Source organism: Schistocerca americana, chromosome 6 (genome assembly GCF_021461395.2).
Source record: "Schistocerca americana isolate TAMUIC-IGC-003095 chromosome 6, iqSchAmer2.1, whole genome shotgun sequence".
NCBI classification, from domain to species: domain Eukaryota; kingdom Metazoa; phylum Arthropoda; class Insecta; order Orthoptera; family Acrididae; genus Schistocerca; species Schistocerca americana.
This window is the reverse complement of record NC_060124.1, coordinates 439,072,968-439,093,621: the sequence shown is the minus strand read 5'-3', so window position 1 is coordinate 439,093,621 and position 20,654 is coordinate 439,072,968. Positions and strand designations below refer to the sequence as shown.

At 42.0% G+C, this 20,654-nt stretch overlaps 1 protein-coding gene across 1 annotated transcript in view; it reads left to right on the top strand.

The window, feature by feature from the left end:
* The window catches only part of LOC124620195 (hemicentin-2-like), a 172,952-nt gene extending 152,504 nt beyond the window's left edge, over positions 1–20,448 (top strand). Inside the window, exons 6-7 of the mRNA XM_047146864.1 lie at positions 9,779–9,927; positions 20,336–20,448. Of these exons, the coding sequence (XP_047002820.1) occupies positions 9,779–9,918 (140 nt within the window). The 3' untranslated portion in view covers positions 9,919–9,927; positions 20,336–20,448. The remainder of the gene's footprint in view (positions 1–9,778; positions 9,928–20,335) is intronic.
* Positions 20,449–20,654: the final 206 nt, after the last annotated feature.

The window sequence follows — 20,654 nt, the reverse complement described above, 5'->3', positions numbered from 1 at the left end:
TAGACTTAGTGTCCAGTCGAGAACTGAGGCTTTTGGAGGACAGAGCACATTACCGGGCTGGTGAAAGATGAGGTGGAAGATCGGCAGTCTTCTTTTGGAAACAACGAGCCTGTGATTTAGGGAAACCATGTCTATAGTGCGAAACGACTAACTTGTTTCGCGGTCACCGATTCGCACTTAAAGGTTGTCTGTGTAACGGCTTCCACGGTCAAAATAAAATTTGAGTTCCAATATCCCATATAATTGCTGACCTAATGTAAAAAGCCTGCTTATAAAGAGTAATAATCTTGTGTTACTGGTTTACCGCAGTAGGACAAGTAAAGCAATTAGAGAACTGTGTGTGTCTTGAGGCAGTGTAATTCACGGCACGCAGATACCTAGAAAATATTCATTCAGTATCAGAAAACGTCTTTCAACAAACCTTTTACATAGTTTCAGACTTTTAAGGAACTTCTTGACCCTCACATCTCCCACAAAATGATGAAGACAAAATAAATTTTTATCGCTTAGTACATTTTCAGTGTTCCTCCACAGGACGCATAAGGTGACACGAACGTATAGATGCCTAAAAAAAAACTAGTGCTTGAAGCAGAGCGCAAATTAGACTATACACATCGATTGTGTAACAATGGGGACACTTAGCGACTTCTAACAAATTGTAAATATTATTTGAAACCTTTTCTAAATTTTATCTCGTGTAATTGTTTAACGTTAAATATTTAACACATAAACACCTACGTAAAGTAATCAGAATCTTGAAGCTGTCTTAAAGATAGCACTTCGATGCTTTAGAGTATCGATGATCTAATGGTAAAAACGTAAATCCGAATGTTGGGATTCAGATCTGAACTGATCCTCCCGAATACGATTCGACTACCAAACCTATTGATTCACCGAGATTGGGTGAATGAAATGTGAAATTTCGTGTGGAATATACATCCGTTGTAACAGTGAACTCTCGAAATTGTGTAACTTTTGTTGTAGGCCACTTAGATGTAGTGGGAAAGGGCACCAGCATTAAGAATAGAAAAAGAATTCCACTGTTAAACGCTCAGGAGTATGCGATTCAGCCGGCCGCAGTGGCCGAGTGGTTATAGGCGCTACAGTCTGGAACCGCACAACCGCTATGGTCGCAAGCTCGAATCCTGCCTTGGGCATGGATGTGTGTGATGTCCTTAGGTTGGTTAGGTTTAAGTAGTTCTAAGTTCTAGGGGAGTGATGACCTCAGAAGTGAAGTTCCATAGTGCTCAGAGCCATTTGAACCATTTAGTATGCGATACATTGAGTACAATTTCTACGCGACGATAGAAGAAGTTGGTGTTGATTTGGAACACATATGAGATCCAGTATTAGGCTTCGGAGGAGCTTCGAAAGACTTACGATCTATCAAAGCAGGAGTAATAGATGATCATAACACTCCCTCGGAATTTCTCAAACAACTCGGGGGAGTGAAAACTAAACGGTTATTGAAGTTTGTATTTAGGATGTATGAAACTGATGACTTACCACTGAACTTTAGGAAGGATTGGTTTATACAGTTCCAAAGATATCAAAGGTAGTTAACTGTGAAATCTGTCGCAAATTCATGTTAACGGTTAAATTATGCAAGGTATTGACAATAATTGTATGTGACAAAATAGAAATGAAAACTGAGTATTTGTAATCTGATGATCAGTTTGGCTGTAGCAAGAGAAAAGCATCAGAGATTCCGTTAATAGTATAAGAAAGAAACTTCTGTGAATGTACGCATGAAGCACAGTAATCTTTGCAAGTGAATTATGGGCTGTGGAAAAGCGGAAAAGAAAATCAAAGCGACTGAGATGTGAAATTATAGATGAATACTGTACTAACAGAAATACGTGGGCAACCGTATTAAAGGAATGTGGCATGACGTTCGGACATATCTTTTGAGGCATCAGGCGATAGCTGTACATTCCATGGAAGCAAGGAAGTCCGAAGACAGAAATAGACTGGAATATATCGAACAAAGAATTGGGGACTAAGCAGTTTACACAGGAGGGAAGTGATAGCAGTAGAAGGCCAATGGAACTCACTATATCATCAGTCTTCTGCGCACATAAATTCATGCCGATGCACTCTATTACCAGATCCAGGGTCTCAGAAACAAACTGATGGATTCCGTCAGTGTTCACAGATAAATTTCAGCTACCGGCATAACAAATTCGCTTCGATCGGAATCGCTTTTAACTGCCATTACCTTGCCGCATATGTAATGTGTCCGCTCTCCTGCTTAATACCACAAAAACTAGTACCGACAACATTATTTAATTCACCCGAATGTGCTAAAATTTCACAGTAATTCTATTAAAACGAAATGTATTTTTCGTAGCAGCGTGCGTACAGAAATGTCCATTAATTATCTTGGCACTTAGCAGTCACTGTGGAAACCTTAATGATGTTACGAGATCTAATAACATTTTCCAAAGGACATTCCACGCGCACTGAAATTTGTGTCAAAATTATGCACATCAGAACACGCCCCCACACAGTTTTCGTATACGGTGAACTCGTTAAATCGGTATATTTTCAATTTCGTCAGTAAATGTATGTCCATCACGCAGTCAATAATCTGTTGCCAACAACAAAAACTGAGAACTCTTTTTCTCCTTTTCTCTGTTACCATAGTTATTTCGGTAATAAAAGCTCATGCGGGATTAACACTGTGTAATGGATCATTCTCAAAATTTGATCTTTGTCGTAGGTGGCGTGGTGTCCAAGCATACGATAGAAGCCGCTTCACTGCTTCCATCTAACAGCGATGTCTGTCATTACTTTGTATGGTTTCTGCCATTTTACACACACGTGTATTAATATTTGAGTATATGTATATTTACGCAATTACTTCCACTGTCAATGGTGTCGGTAAGCTTAAAGCAAAGTTTTCCATCTACCACTGTGTGTGACGGGAAGTAGCTGTAACAATGGTACTGGAATTTGTTTTCTCAGCGTATTTCGTAGTTTGTTGCTTTTATGTATCAAATGAAAACACAAGCATTAAAAATTTTCTCCACAAAACACTTTGTTGCCGTAAGGTAACTGTTAAAATGTGACTTCATAGTTCCTAATTAAGTATTCGTAATCAATAACTCAGTACTTCCTAAACCTGGCCTCTTGAGTGTAGATTCACTAACAAAAGGCATTCCTACATCTTGTAACCCAATCGCTCTTCACATCTCGAATATAATGCAGTATTTTTATCATTATACTAGCTGCAGCTTTATTATACAAAACACATTTGACCTAAATTGCTAAGACAGATGGTTACTGAAAGGATATATAACCGTAGAGACCAAGGGTTTCTTGCTAGCGATTTGGGACGAGATGCACTTTAGAGAAAAATCATAAATCGTATGTCCAGGACCTTCCTTTCACCTAAAGAAGAAGCATGAAATGAAACGCCACTTGTCGCAGCATTAATTTTTAGGGTCTACCGTTTCCGGGGCAGGAAATTGAAACCATCAAATGAGCGTCTAAAATCTTCCGCTCCTAAATTACAACTAAAGGAGAAGCATGAAATGAAACTGCACTTCCGTCGCAAAGTCGTTTATTAAAGGCTACCTGTTACGAGGGAGACGATCACAGGAACTATTAGCGTATAATGAAGGAAATGGAATTACGTTAAATCGGTAACTACAACGAATGAAAATTTGTGAACTTATTGAAGAAATACTACGATTCTTGTTTCCTAGTTTAATGATTACGACACTGCTGGCTGCAGATCATTCACAAAAATCAGATCAACATTATCAACAGCCACTCTGAAGTAATCATCAGTCTATATCAACGGCAGGTACTAGATACTGAATAGTTGGAAACAACGTGCATCTACTCGCGGTGGTCTAGTGTGAGCTGCAATTATGATATGTCAGAAAAACTTGGTACACAATATAAAATATGTTAAAGAGGAACCAATTTATGGTGGAAAATAATTATTTCCAATTTTGACCACCAGGTGGATGCCTGGCGCTGTACAGCCTCTGGTCGACGTCTCCGGTGCTCCTATTAAACAAACCGTGTAAACAGCAGTCAATAATACATAAATGTTACGCCTTTCTCACTTCGCTGACATTTTCTGCCAACGATCTTTTCCTAATCCATTATACGGGGTGTATCAGAAAGAATCATCCTATTTAAAAAAGCCGGCCGAAGTGGCCGCGTGGTTCTAGGCGCTGCAGTCTGGTACCGCGTGACCGCTACGGTCGCAGGTTCGAATCCTGCCTCGGGCATGGATGTGTTTGATGTCCTTAGTTTAGTTAGGTTTAACTAGTTTTAAGTTCTAGGGGACTAATGACCTCAGAAGTTGAGTCCCATAGTGCTCAGAGCCATTTTTTGATTTAAAAAAAAAAAATCATAACTATTACGCTACTTGAGATATGTGCGTGAACAACATACCATTGGAAAGAGAAAACTCTCGAATTTTACGGTCTCCTACAGCAGAGAGCATTAGATGATGGGATGGACATTTCTGATAAACAAGTTGTTTCTGTAAAGGCAAATCGAAGGGCCGTCCCCGAGTGTCTGATACAGACGTCGAAAGCATCCGCCATAGTTTCACAAGGAGTACGTAGAAATCCTTTCGCCGTGAAGGTCGACAGCTCAACATGCCCCCGATGTCAGTCTGGTGTGTGATGCATCGACGTTTACACATGAACCCATACGAAACTCAGCTACGGCCAGTTCTTCGTGAAGGTGACAAACAACAACGTATGAAGTTCTGTGATTTCGTCCTAGCAAAACGGAGGATGGCAGCTTTTTTCCACGCTTAGAGTTGGAGAGACGAGGCAACATTCCATTTAAATAGAAAGGTGAACCGTCATAATGTGAGAATACGGAGTACGGAACAACGATTTGAAGCCGTACAACATGAGACGGACTATCCAAAATATAATGTGTTTTGTACAGTTTCATGGGAAAAGGTGTATGGTCCATTTCTGCTTGCCGAGAACACTGTTACAGGAACGACATTGAAAATGTTCAAATGTGTGTCAAATCTTATGGGACTTAACTGCTCAGGTCATCAGTCCCTAAGTTTACACAATACTTAAGCTAAATTATCCTAAGGAGAAACACACACACCCATGACCGAGGGAGGCCACGAACCTCCGCCGGTATCAGCGGCACAGTCCATGACTGCAGCGCCCCAGACCGCTCGCCAATCCCGCGCGGCAGGAAGGACATACGTCGGTATACTTGAGAGCTTTCTTTTCCAACATTGGGAGACTGATTCGAATGACTTCGCTAACCCAACAGGATGGGGCACCACAGCACTGGCATCTGGTAGTGCGGGAATTTTGAAAACAAAGGATTACTAAACGGTGGATCGACCGCAATGGACCAAATGATTCAGCCTTACATTAGTGGCCTCCCAGGTCACCGGACCTGGCTGTATGTGATTATTTATTCTGGGGTTTTATAAAAGAGTTTTGTGCCTCTGTTACCAACAATAATGAATAAATTCAGACATGGCATAACAGCAGCTTTGGAAGCCGTTACCCAAGACATGTTCGCTGCTGTGAGGGAACATTTTGAATACCGCACTGATATGCCGTGGATCTCAACGGGGGCATGGTGAACACCTATGAAAAGATATTATAAAAAACTTTGAGTTTCTCGTTCATAAGAAAACAAAATTCATTGCATATGTTTATTAGTTTAAGAAATGTAGACGTGCCAAATCGGATAATTCTTTTTGGTACACCCTTAATACATAAACATTTATGTAGGTCTTCTTTGAATCCACAATGTCACATTTGCATCTGCTGGCCAAAATTCGAACTAATTTTTTACAGCGTAATTCAGTTTCGATTTAATGTATGAGAATGTGTACCAAGGTAAGCTTTCATATGATAATTCCAGCCCACAGTGGACCTCTGTGTGTGCAATTTTGTACACACATGCACCATCGGCGGATATCAGTCAGCATTAAAGGTGCCTTCATATAATATTCGACGTGCAAGATGAGCACCCTAAGAAAGTTTGGCTGCGGGAAGGTGTTATTGCTATCACTAATGAAATGGGACCTGGCAAGCTTGCACAATATGTTTTGAGGTTCTTGTTACCGTTATTTTAACTCCTTGAGTGGTCCAGAGGGTGGAAAAGTCTACGCAGAGACTAAATTAAAGTCATCTTTCACGTTACGAATTGTCTGTCTTAGCCATGTATCAGACAATCAAACAGAGATGAATGCCGCGGTTCATCTGTGTCTCAGTGGTTCTCCCTTCAACTCTTTTCCACTTTAGAAGGGCCTTTCTCTTACTGAAACAGAACATTACAATTTATTCTCTATGGAGATATGAAATTATATTTCACTTTAAGACAAAGTTGTAAGCCTCACAAGAAAAAGGATTTTCATTCTTTTAGTATATGTTGTATTTAATCTATGTCAAAAGAAGTGTCTCTTTTCTTTCTTACTTCTATTTATATAGGATTACAGGTAATAGACTGATAGGAAGAGATGTTGACGTTATATAGCAAAGGGTTCAAATGGCTCTGAGCACTATGGGACTGAACATCCGATGTCATCAGTCCCCTAGAACTTAGAACTAAATGAACCTAACTAACCTAAGGACATCATACACATCCATGCCCGAGGCAGGATTCGAACCAGCGACCGTAACTGTCACGCGGTTCCAAACTGAAGCGCCTAGAACCGCACGGCCCGTTATATAGCAGAAATTTTTATTCAGAGAATAAAACGCAGTATCTTGGCAGCGAAGGGATTTCTGGAGTCTGAGAGGTCTTGTGTAGAGGAGGTGCTATGAGGTCTGAATAAAAATCGAAAACGTTTAAAAGTTAAAATAAAAAACCAAATGAAAGTGGTAACATGGTCACATTAAAATATGTTGGCTGTGTGACTCGATGGTTCGAATCTTGCTGGAAGCAGAACCTTTACCTCCTCTGTGACAGAGCTAGAAGGAGCCAAATCGATAACCAGTAAGCAAATCTTAAGAATAGTGCGTCAAAAATCATCTCATACCTAGATTCATTGCCATATCTATAAAGGGGAAAACATATTGCAGAATTATATAGTGCCCAAATTTTCACCTTCCAGTAGGAAATTTTTTAGTATTTTTGGAAAGACATAATTCTACTGATGAAACTGTAGAACAACAATCTGTTAAATAGGTTTCGTAAAGCGTGCACTCATACAGCTACATCTCCTTAATTTTGTGAAACCACGATAGTTCTACATCAGAATGACACAAGACTGCACTTAGACTTAAATCACTTTTAGGTTAAAGTTGTGTAATATCTTGCTAATTCGTGATGGTTGGGGCACGATCGTGTATGTTACGAATATTTTATGTTTTGTTCAAAAACGTCATTTCGTTGTAAAGCTATCATGAAGACTCATAATTCATTTGTATTCATTTGCATGTATGTTTTATAGCGTTTTAGTTTGTTTCATGAACGCAAGAGTTAATATTAGAGAGAAATTTTTATCAACAATATACGAGCCCTAAAATTAACTGAAACACTCTGACAGTGTTCCGATAGTTTATTGATGTCACGCCTATAGAAGCGTATTGATTCAGATCTGAATACATTATGTGATCAAAAGTTACTGGACACTTCTATGAGACCTACGTATTGAGGAAATGAGGACCATAAGTCACTAGAGGGGAATCCGCTCGAATGAAAGGAGACCGGGAGTTGTGTTGTCAATAGAGAAGCAGTAAAAACACAATGGATCTGTGAGGAGAGCAGCAGCAATGGGAGCATGGGTCGCTCCAGAGAGATCGGTTACTTCGAACGTGGGCTACTTACTGATCTGATGTCACCTGAGAAATAAATCTATCACGGAAACTTCAATCTTTCTAAATTTTCCCAATAAGACTGTTGTGACTGTGAAGTGTAAACGTTAAGCAACAACCACGGCTAAACCAAAACCAAGCAGAGTTCTTGTACAGGGACCATCGAGCTTTACGGAGGTTGGTTGTAGAAATTCCTATTAAATTTGCGGAATGAGTTACAAAGTGTTACCTGCAGTCATGAAATACGTTGTAGTCTCTGACAATCCGATGGAGATGTCTGGGTTTCGCAAAGGCCTGTAAAATTTTATCTGACATCGTGCGTAATGCCAGCAGTAAAGTACGGAGGTGGTGACTTCACGGTATGGCGATGTTGTTCGTGGTGTGTGTTCCACTTATTGTCATGAAGATTATTAACACATTTTACGGCATTGCGTATTGTGCACAGTAGAGGCATATTCCGGAAACGGTGCCTTCGTATCAGTTGTCATAAAGCAGCATCTGTGAGGCAACGGTTTGTGGACAACAACGTTGCCGAAAAAGACTGGTCTGCCCAGAGTCTCGACCTGAACAAAATGGAATGCCTTTTGGATAAGTCAGAGGGTAGAATTCACTCTAGACCACATAGTCCGACATTACTGGTCTTGAGGAAGGTTGACTTGACACTGCTCCATAGACATTCACATATTTTCAATAAAATTCTTCTGGGTGTGTGGGCGCATTGTCAACTATAAAATTCCGACGTTTCGGTAGCTAATGCAAGACGCCTTCCTCAGGGTGTATTGCTAACTGCTGAATGGACGCTAGGTTAATTACTTATATACAATAGAGGAGTGTTGTCGTTAGATATGAGGGTGAGGAGGAAAGGTATTAGGTGTTCTTTTATTGGTCTTTGCATTGCGTCTTGTCACTGGCGAAAATACGCGTTTTCCCATGGAGTTTCCTTTATTGTTTGCCATTGGGGAAGTCGGCGAATAGAAAATTGAGCGGCGATTGCAGCGTGGCGCTGTTTACTAACTGCGTGGTATCGGCAGTATCGAATCTTATACTTGGCAATGCTGTCACAAACGCAGAAGAACTTTATTAACTGTGACAACTGTCGTTGAAGCCTCCGTTTGCACTCAGATATTTCGTTGAAAGAGTCCCGAGCAGAGTTGAAGCCGTCATATAGCTGAAGGGTGGGCGCACCTCATTCCTACGAATGGCCATTAACAACTGTCTAGAAACTTTTGATCGGATGGTGTACGTTTTTAACCGAAGGTTAAAGCGTAGTCTCACCAGGAAGTCTATTTTCTTGATGATTGTTCCATAAGAATCGTAAATATATACGTCTTATTGCGTTAGAATAATGAGTTTGGTGAGGTATTATTTTCCAACCAAGCCACTGTTCAGTCCCTTTTTCGAGATCGGTGGACAACTGTCGAGCCTTGTCATAAAACTGCAGCAATTGCTGCAGTGTCCTAATTAGTTTTTCTTATAAAACGACCAAAAGGTGTGTCAGTTTTTCAAAGAAGATGCCGGTTGGGGTACAAAAACCGTGGGAAAAAGTTTGTAATAAACATTACCCTATTTGTGCCTATTGGATTTCCACTGTCTTGTGAAGAATTAAACAAATCTTCAGTTGAGGTGTCTCTTTTTTTATGTATTCAGCAATCAGCTTTTTACCAACATAAAGGCTTCTAAGCTCGTCACCAGGAAAGCCACGTGTACTCGATAAGACAACTGATGGCGTTTATACAATAATGCACGCATACAGTGTCCTTGAACACGACTTTTAGATAAGGTGTATGGTGATTCAAAACCCCGTACGGCTATCCTGGATCGGTTTTATCTTGATTTTCCGACACAGTTTTAAACAAAATTCGTCTTTTCAGGTGGACTTGTTCTGGATCAATTTGGCAAAGTTGTCGTGTTCAGTTGTAGTACACAAATCTGACGTCAGCGTCTTTGGCTGCACTCTTCTTATGATCCATTCACCTGTAGTGACTGAGGCGGCGCTGTTGCAGGCGACAACACGGCGGCCATCCAGCGCCAGTCGGCATCGGCGGCGCCCCCACCTGCTGCGTCGCGACGCCCCTCCTGGCTGCAGGGCGCACCGGTCTTACTGGCAGCGGCCGCCGCGGTCGCCTTCTCGAGATCGAGGTGACACTGCTAGGTGCGTAATCCTCACCCCTCTGCTAGCGACGGGGCTCGTGGTACAGAGATGGCTCGAGTCTCCACTCCCCTCCCCTATGTCCAGTGTGAACCAGCGTAAAGAACGTAAGAACCATGTACAGAGCATATAGCAATGTGAACTATATTTCGACATCTGCATTTAAATTCTGCAAGCCATCTTACAGTGCGAGATGTAGGTTACTTCTAGTGCCTCTGTACATGGTCTTAGGGGTATATGCCCAGATATTTCTATTAACGACGGCGGATAGTGTATTGAACAACATTACATCAAACTTCCAGGCAGATTAAAACTGTGTGCCGGACAGAGACTCGAACTCGGGACCTTTGCCTTTCGCGGGCAAGTGCTCTACCAACTGAGCTACCTAAGCACGACTCACGCCCCGTCATATCAGCGCACACTACGCTGCAGGGTGAAAATCTCATTCTGGAAACATCCCCCAGGCTGTGGCTAAGCCATGTCTCCACAATATCGTTACCTTCAGGAGTGCTGGTTCGCGCCCGCATCTCGTGGTCGTGCGGTAGCGTTCTCGCTTCCCACGCCCGGGTTCCCGGGTTCGATTCCCGGCGTGGTCAGGGATTTTCTCTGCCTCGTGATGGCTGGGTGTTGTGTGCTGTCCTTAGGTTAGTTAGGTTTAAGTAGTTCTAAGTTCTAGGGGACTGATGACCATAGATGTTAAGTCCCATAGTGCTCAGAGCCATTTGAACCATTTGAACGTGCTGGTTCGCAGGAGAGCTTCTGTAAAGTTTGGAAGGTAGGAGACGAGGTACTAGCAGAAGTAAAGCTGTGAGGACGGGGCGTGAGTCGTGCTTGGGTAGCTCAGTTGGTAGAACAGTTGCCCGCGAAAGGCAAATATCCAGAGTTCGAGTCTCGATCCGGCATACAGTTTTAATCTGCCAGGAAATTTCATCTCAGCTCACACTCCACTGCAGAGTGAAAATCTCATTCTGGAAAATTACATCAGATTTACTAGTTTGGTTAATACCTCCAGATAAGTGTGGCACTAGCAAGCCATTACTTTTCCCCTGGTCAGAAAGTCAAGTACTGAGGTGTAGATACATGAAACGCTTACCCTATACTGACAGGCGTAGTCCACTTCAAGACAGTTACGACATCAGGTACTAGGTATCTGCGGGAAGACTGTTAGAAGCAGAGAGAAACGTCTAACACAGTACAGTGTGTAGATATTAACGTACCAATATCAGGATATCTGTACCTGTACCCTTAACATACGGTGTGTGCTGCAACCCCCCCCCCCTCTCATGAATGGTGTGTGCGAAGTACAACTCGCGGTAAACCTCAGAAATCAATTTCTTTTATTTTCTCATCCTGGAATTGTTTTTCCCATCATTGGTCTACACCATGGGCCTGTTCCGTCCTCTAAGTATCCACTCACGTTTTCTTTCGTCTTCCTATGGTCTTGTCCCAAAAGATCTGAAATTTAATGCTTGCTTTGGTACTCTCGGATCTGGCATTCTACCCTGTACCACTTTTTCTAAACGCCATAATACCCTCCAGTTTCGACGTATAAGGTTGAAATTTTGATAAAAGGTGCCTACTACATTCTTCTGGGATGGTGCTAAATCCTGATGCCCTGCGACGCTACTTTCTGACTGGACGGCGCTGCTAGCAGCGAGCTGTCGCCACATGCGAGAAACCGAACAGAGCTCAGAAGTTCACGTGACGTGTAATGTAGGTTAACGAGGTCACACTGGCGCCAGATTTCTCAACAATTCTGCGCAACGTCAAGATGGACGTATCTCATGGTGGAAACGTCGTCACAGCATCTTGCCTATATTTCCCCCTTTTTGTGACTCCACCGCGATAGAGGGCAGTATGGGGACACCCAGCGTTAAAATCACGCGATTTTTTAAGGGTGGCTGAATAGAAGATTTCAGACTACGTCTGCTCAGAATCAACACAAGAGAGCCTCAGGGGATGGCACATAGGGCATCAATCAAACCACTAGTTTACTTGGGGAGTCGTTTCCCGCTCCTTTTGATCTCGAAACGACAGCTCGCACTGAGATGAAATACAGAAAGACGTCCTTGCCAACCCTTGGCGCTGAAGACAACCCCAAACGCTTCGACCCCTCTCTAAGAACATTCTGAGGTTGCCTACGCGTTGAACATGATCGCACCCCTCTGGAGCACAGCAACGCTGAATTTTTTTCTCTGGTATAAAGATTAAGAAACTTTCAATAACATTCGACGAAATATGAACGTGATCTGAATTAGCACAGGATGCTTACGCTTTCTCAGCTATCGTCTTACACACGCTGCTATAGCGTGATCACAGAGGGGTGTGAAGATCGAAACATATTTGAATGAAATGGGAATGGGTCCTCTAAGATACCCCAGGTCGTGCAGTACCCTCCGTGCCACCTACCCAGAGTTATTGAGAATGTTAACAATGTGATATTACAAGGAAGACTTATGAAGTAGCCGGCCGAAGTGGCCGTCCGGTTAAAGGCGCTGCAGTCTGGAACCGCAAGACCGCTACGGTCGCAGGTTCGAATCCTGCCTCGGGCATGGATGTTTGTGATGTCCTTAGGTTAGTTAGGTTTAACTAGTTCTAAGTTCTAGGGGACTAATGACCTCAGCAGTTGAGTCCCATAGTGCTCAGAGCCATTTGAACAATTTGAACTTATGAAGTAGCCCTAGGTTCCTTAAGGCAGGTATCCATTTGACACCCCTCCAATGGAGGTTGTCTGCCTATGAGAGTCTAGGACTACATCGCAGGTTTTCTCTGTAAAGCCACATTTTTAAAATTCTCAAAATATGCAGGTTGATGTCACCGAGGATGTAGGCAAGCTGAGGAGTGTTAAATGAGCCATTTCACATTTTATTCCTGAAGGTGTCAGTGTCGCATCCACCATGATAATGCCACAGCAGAGCTTGAAAGAGGAGGGCTGGGAAAGCATAAACACTCCTTGCGGCTTTGGATCACATTCCGATTTGATCGAATGGTTTTGAACTGTCTGTACTGGTTCCAACTTATACAGGAGTGCATTGCACTCCAAATGCATTTTCAGATGCAGTCCTCCAATGTTCTTAGACATAGACAGACATAGATTGACACTTCCAGATGTGTCAGCAGCGCCAAACGTTGTCAAGAACTTCGTCCTATTGCTTAGAACTGTCATTTTATGCCGCGAAATATACTTGAATCAACACCCCAGGTTAAGGAGTGGTTTTATTGACGTCTTTTATGACACTCTTCATGCCCTTTTGTGCGTCTGAAATCTTTTCTTAGACCACCCATAGCACAATCGCGTGGTTTTGACGCTGGGTGTCGTCTTTCTGCCCACTGTCGCAAATACGTCGATAGAAGGGGTAAACGTGGGTAACAAGGCGTGTGACGACCTTCCATCTGAGAATCGTCCACCGCAACGTTGCGCAAAATTGTGGAGAGATTTGGCACCAATACGACATCGTTAACCTGCGTTAAGCATCACGTGAACTCCTGAGCTCCTGCCTTTTTTCTCATGTGTCATCACCTTGCTGCTTGAAGCATCATCCATCCCGAGGGCTACTCACAGGACAACACAGTTTTGCATTGTTACAGAAGATGTTTTTAGACATCTTTGATCCATATTTGAAACATATATGTGGCACTGGGTGTCAATTAAAGGATTTCGAAGATACTAGCTTTTAAAAATTTAAAAAGTGAATTGCACACTATAGATGTTCCAACCAGCTTTTCTCGCTTATACTGTATCTTCTTACTCACAGCATATATACCAAGCTATGCTCTTATCTATTTGTTTCATAGTCTGTCTAATCGTTTCCAGCCCTTCGCTTCTCCTAGAAGTTTCACTTACTCTTTTTTTGAATTATGCATTTTTGCTGTGTAGTATTTGCCAAGTCTCACTTCCTTATAACAATGTGCGAGCAGCCATTAGCTTACAAAATTTGATTTTTGTGTCTGGTCCGACTTTATTTCTCTATGTTCTATTGATTGTCCTGCATAGCATTTGATGTTTTTACAGTTTGTTGTCAATGTCGAGGTCATTCTGAAAGACCATACTATTTCCCAGGCAACTCAAGTGACTAACTTTTTAGTTGTTTTGCTTCTTATTACGATCTTAGTCCTCAGTGGCTTCGACCCTTTGCAGACAATAATTTTTATTTTTGAAATGAATGTTTTCGTATTATGTTTTTTAGAAATTTGGTTAAGTCTCTAGATAGGTTTTTGTATCGACATTTACTATCTCGTACGATTGCAACATCATCTGCAAAAGCATATGAATTAAAAAATCTGATTGATAATCTCAAGACTGGATCAGTTTGTTGTTTCCATGTCTCAATCATATCGTCGATGAATATATTCAATGAGTGGGTGATAGGATACACTCTTGTTGGACCCCTTGGTTTGTAGGTATTTCTTCTGATTCAGCATGGTTATTTTGTAACATCTGTGGCAGGAAGTTATATGTAGCGCGACTCTTCGTCGGTGATGACTACACGTTTTCGCATTGGATCTCTCTTGTATTGATAAAAGTCGTCTACGTCCCAGACCAATGAATAGCACGATTCTGTGTAACACGTGCCTTGCAAGTAACTTCTTTCGTGGATACATCATATTTCCTTAAGGTTATTCCAGTGGCAGCCTAGTATCCGATTTTCCGAAGGTTTGTTGCATGTAACCCTTACTTTAGATCACTCCGAACAATTTCCAATTATTAATTCCCATTATTAATTATTCCAGTCCTTTATCGCTGTTACCTTACGCGAACAGTATTAATTATGAAGGCATTTATTTAGGTCTAGTGTCAACTGCAAGTTTCTGAATCAGCATCAATCCTCCGTAGCTTTGACGTTGCAATCCCTCTACACATAGCATAGTGTCAAGGATCAAACGGTGCTATCTGCTAGATCTCTTATTATCAAAAATGGTTCAAATGGCTCTGAGCACTATGGGACTCAACTGCTGTGGTCATAAGTCCCCTAGAACTTAGAACTACTGAAACCTAACTAACCTAAGGACATCACACACATCCATGCCCAAGGCAGGATTCGAACCTGCGACCGTAGCGGTCGTGCGGTTCCAGACGGTAGCGCCTTTAACCGCTTGGCCACTCCGGCCGGCGATCTCTTATTATCGTTGGCTACAGTTACGGCGCTACAACCGACCCTTGGGATACTCCTTAACATAGAAATCGGTAGATTTAATCCAGATAGGAAGAGCATGTTGAGCTGCAGCTTCTAGAAAGTTTTAAAACTACACACAAATCTATACTGAGTCAGCTCAAGTTTTGTGGAATAAACAACTGTGCAGCACTGCATCAATGCTTTCAACTAGTATAGGTTTCACATCTGTGTTATGATACTGCCTTACCTTTGCCCAAATGTATACTGGAACCCACAACAAATACTGTGCAAGCAGAATGAACATTTCAGACAAGTGTATTACAAGAAAAAGCCATAGTGGTATAGTATGACCTAGCTTGTGGTAAATTAGTAATGAAGAAGTAGAACTTTCATACGTTTTAAGTGAGAGAGAAATCTTGTTACACAGACATTTACTTGCGACAGCTAAATGAGCAACTTACAGTACCGGAAAGTGCCAGAATTATTTGTGCAGTAAATGTTACAGTAAAAAACGATGCAACCACATCTGTTTGATATACAGCGGAAGTGACAATACGCAATTAGGTCACGGCTGTACCATGAAATCACGGTGTACGACGGCGGTAATATTTCAATAACTAACTACTTTAGCATCATCGGTTGCGCTTAACAAGGTAATTGGTGCCTAATTACTTCCCTTTGCTCTTCCAGTTGACCACTCGTGTTGGATACATGATCTCAAATCTTCTATTTCAGCTTTGATTAATACATTCCCTACAAATTCGGCTGCAATTTTTCTGCCATCCCACCATACTATATCTACATTGAATGTGGTTTTTAGCAGCACAGCCGTATCCAATCAGTGTGTACGAAATGTAGTTTGTATAATAAAATGTGTTTGATGTCGGTTCTTGTTATATTAGTGTGTCTTTTATTAATAACAACAGGGAACTTCTTCTGTGAGAAATATATGTATTGAGAGCCATGTAGTTTTTATATTCACTGCGTTAAAACTTTTGCCATGTGTACATGGTTGCCATGAGCCTGCAGAATGCATTCCTGTCAAGAGTTACTTGTGGGTTTGTTACTGTCGCTACCCGTAATCTAACCACTGTATTTTGAGGATTACCTGAAAAAGTCTGGAATCCAGTTCCAGGTTCGAGTCAGAAGACTGCAAGGGATTGTCAGAGAGTTTCAAAAACACGCACACTCTCCTGTATAGTGATTGTTTTATTCTGGTTATTTGACCCTAAGACAAGAAAATGGCTCTCCTCGAAGGAATTATCCAAATGTGGCGCAAACCGGTAAAAATGATGTAATATACGGAAGAACAAATTATTACAATTTCAGAAAATTGGACGATTTATTTGAAGAAAAGAGCTTCTGAAAGTGAGAAAGTTAATAAACCGTTGATCCACGTCTGGCCATTACTCAACAAGTTATTCGCCTTGGCATTCATTGAAGAGGTGTTGGATGGCACCCTGAGAAATATCTTTCCAAATTGTGTCGAACTGGTGCGTTATGTCGTCAAAATCCCGATATTGTTGGAGGGACATACCTATGAAGTTCCTAACGTTCTTGATTGGGAATAGAGCTGACGACCTTTCTGGCAAAGGCAGGTTTTGGCAAACACGAAGGCAAGCAGTAGAAACTGTTACCGTGTGCGAGCGGGCATTGTGTTGCTGAAATGCAAGTTCAAGATGGCCTGACATCAAGAGCAACGGAAAGGGGGTAGAACGTCGTCTACGTACCGCTGTGCTGCAAAGGTGCGGCGGACGAAAAGCGAAGGCGTCCTGCTGTGAAATGAAGTGACACGCCGGATCGCCACTCCTGGCTGTTTGGCATTAATGCAGGCGACATTCAGGTTGGTATGCCACCGATGTCCGAGGTGTCACACACACGTCTTCGGTCTGGAATCTCATTGACTGGAGTACTATTGTCTTCAGCGATGAGTTACGATTCGGAGTGAGCCCCGTTGAGCGGCAAATACGTGTATGGATACGTCCCAGTGGGTGGTTGGCTAGCACACTGTCTGTCGCCTGCTGTTCTGGGTACCATTTACTTTTATAGCAGGATCCCTTTGGTGGTCATCTGCCGCACCCTTATAGTGCAGCTGTTGTCGACGGTATTCTACGCCCAGATCAGTTGCAGTTCATGGCAGGCCATCCTGGGCTTACATTTGAGCAAAGTAATGTCCGCCAGCACACGGCGAGTTTCCAATGCTTGTCTTCGTGCTTGCCAATTCGAGAATTGGTCAGCAAGGTCGCCGGATCTCTCACAAGTTGAGAACGTTCGCAGCATTATGGCCAGGACCCTCCAACCAGATCGCGCAGGAGTTTGAATATCTAATGCGCCAGCTGGACAGACTTGGCACGATATCCCTAAGGAGAATATCAATGCGGAGCTGAATAACTGCTTACATAAGGGCCAGAAGTGGACCTTTTTTGCTGTTTTTGTTGTGGTCTTCAGTCGAGAGAGTGTTTTGATGCAGCTCTACATGCTACGCAATCGTGTGCAAGCTACTTCATATCCCAGTAACTACTGCAACTTACACCCTTCCGAATCTGTTTAGTGTATTCATCTCTTGGTCTCCCTCTACGATTTTTATCCTCTGCACTGCCTTCCAATACTAAATTGGTGATCCCTTGGTGCCTCAGAATATGTCCTACCAACCGATCCCTTCTTCCAGTCAAGTTATCCCACAAATTTCTCTTCTCACCAATTCTATTCAATACCTCCTCGTTAGTTATGTGACTTACCAATCTAATCTTCAGCATTCTTCTGTAGCACCACATTTCGAAAGCTTCTATTCTCTTCTTGTGTAAACTATTTATCGTCCTCTTTTCACTTCCATACGTGGCTATACTCAATACAAATACTTTCAGAAACGGCTTCCTAACTTTTAAATCTATACTCGATGTTAGCAAATGTCTCTTATTCAGAAACGCTTTCCTTGCCATTGCCAGTCTACATTTTATATCGTCTCTACTTCGACCATCATCAGTTATTTTGCTCCCCAAATAGCAAAACTCATTAACTACTTTAAGCGTCTCATTTCCAAATGTAATACCCTCAGCATTACCCGATTTAATTCGACTACATTCCATTATCCTCGTTTTCCTTTTGTTGATGTTCATCTTATATCCTCCTTTCAAGACACAGTCCATTCCGTTCAGCTGCTCTTCTAAGTTCTCTGCTGTCTCTGACAGAATTACAGTGTCATTGGCGAACCTCAAAGATTTTATTTCTTCTCGATGGATTGTAATACCTTCTCCGAATTTTTCATTTGTTTCCTTTACTGCTTCCTCAATATACAGATTGAATAACATCGGCGATAGGCTACAACCCTGTCTTACTCCCTTCCCAACCACTGCTTCCCTTTTATGCCCCTCGACTCTTATAGCTGCCATCTGGTTTCTGTACAAATTGTAAATAGCATTTCGCTCCCTGTATTTTACCCCTGCCACCTTCAGAATTTGAAATAGAGTATTCCAGTCAACATTGTCAAAAGCTTTCTCTAAGTCTACAATGCTAGAAACTTAGGTTCGCCTTCCCTTAATCTATTTTCTAAGATAAGTTGTAGGGTTAGTATTGCCTCAAGTGTTCCAACATTTCTACGGAAACCAAACTGATCTTCCCCGAAGTCGGCTTCTACCAGTGGACCAACGCGTTATTAACTTGAAAAAATTTATGAGATGTTTCTGTCGGATAAATAATGCGATTTTTCTGAAATTGTAATGATGTGCTTGTCTGTACATGTACATCACATCTACTGATCTCCGTTTCATTCGGATAAATCCTTCGTGCTGTGTCGTTATGACTACTTTGTCATTAGGTGATATTGGAGGCAGTACTAGTCACTATGCAGGATAATTTCTATTACAGGCTTCGGGTGGTTACACAGGGAACTTTGTAGATAAAGTTTTGATAAGGAACTAATGTCCAGCAATATACCGTAAGAATAAAAACCAGAGTAACGATCGTTTCACTTTAAAATCTCCCTCGTCACCGTATGGCACGTAACGGTAGAGCTACACAACGCAACAGTCGTGAAAGTTTTCCTTATCCCCACAGTCCATTATGTAAAAATAGCGTCCGAAAAAAGCAATAGGTGCGAGAAAGTGGTACTTCACTAGTAGCGTTTACGCTGGTGCTCCACGAGTACGACCGTGTGTATGAAAACATGCGTTGTGGATACACCCTGTACAACAAACAGCTGCGCCACCAAGTGGAGCTGTCAAATTGGAGCACCCAAGTCAGAGCTAGTTGTTTGCCGTATGTACGAACCGTGCAGCAAGAGATTTGAAAGTGATCCAATCTTTAAACTTATTTTACATTCAAAATGTACGTTTCCTAACATGGTTTCCTTGTCAAAAAACTAAGTTCTCTGACAAATTTTAGATGGCTGTAATAGGAGCTGTGAAAAAGCTTGTATATAACATCCATTCTGAAGTGCTAAAACACTGGAATATTTCGAGTTCTAACTTCCTTTGTCAATTTCATGAACTTTTTTTACGTTTAATTCGGTGTATTCGTTGAATCCTATCGAGGCCAATCGTTGTCTGTTACTCTCTAGGATATCCCATCACCCCATCAGTTAATTCTAATAGGGAACTTGTTTCTAGTAGATACATGAGTATACTTCATTTGCAGGAACGACATACGCCCATGATACCTGCCGCCTCTGAGACAGTTTACACATTGCTCTATCCCAGTTTCATCCGGTAACCGAGAATAGAAGACATTACAGATTCCTTTGCATGGTGTATCTATGAAACTTTGACCACGTAGCTACAACGTGTGTGAACTGCAGAGGAGCACAAATTATCCTCATAAAAATCAGAACTATGCGACATTATTGTTGCTCACTTCCGAGAAAACATTAATTAATACTCTTTACGGAAAAGAACATTTGCCAGTAACAGTTCCAGACATGAAACAGATTGGCTAGCGAGCAAATAGATTCTGTGTGGCCTGTATAACCAATCACGCTGCACGTTTGATAACGGAAAGTACTTTGCACAGCAATTTCGCTATTTGTCGGCAACAGCAATTTGTCGGTCATCGAAAACACTGGTAATTACTACACGCTCTCACATGAAACCACATGTATAAATTACACGAGAATCTAGAAAAATTATTCGCAGCTGCCCTACAACAGTAATGTGTTATTAAGCGATTCACCACCAAACGGAAGGCGAATGCAGACCGCTGTGAAATGTAAATGCCAGTATGCAAATCTCTCATCTCCCTATGTCCTTTGAGCTGCATATCTGATTTCGCATATCAAAACAGTACTGTGATCTTGTGTGTTTCAGATGATCTAGCTGTCGGAGAACGACATCCTTCCCGGGGACAGCAACCACTAGCTGATGTCTTATTCCCGGATTCCTCCCACAATGTCTACATGTGAGGAGGCAACCAGAAATGCAAACTGTCGCACCAGGCCAGTGGCTGTCAGTGTGAAGTTAATTTGTTCAGAGAGTGATGCTGTTTTATACAAGAAGGATAGTATGAATAGGCGTCTGAACGTAATGCCATTCGTCATGAGAAATACGACAATGATTTCTCCTTGAATGTAACTACGTCACCTGGGACATGACTGGTAACTGCCAGCTAATTGACATACCAGTCTTC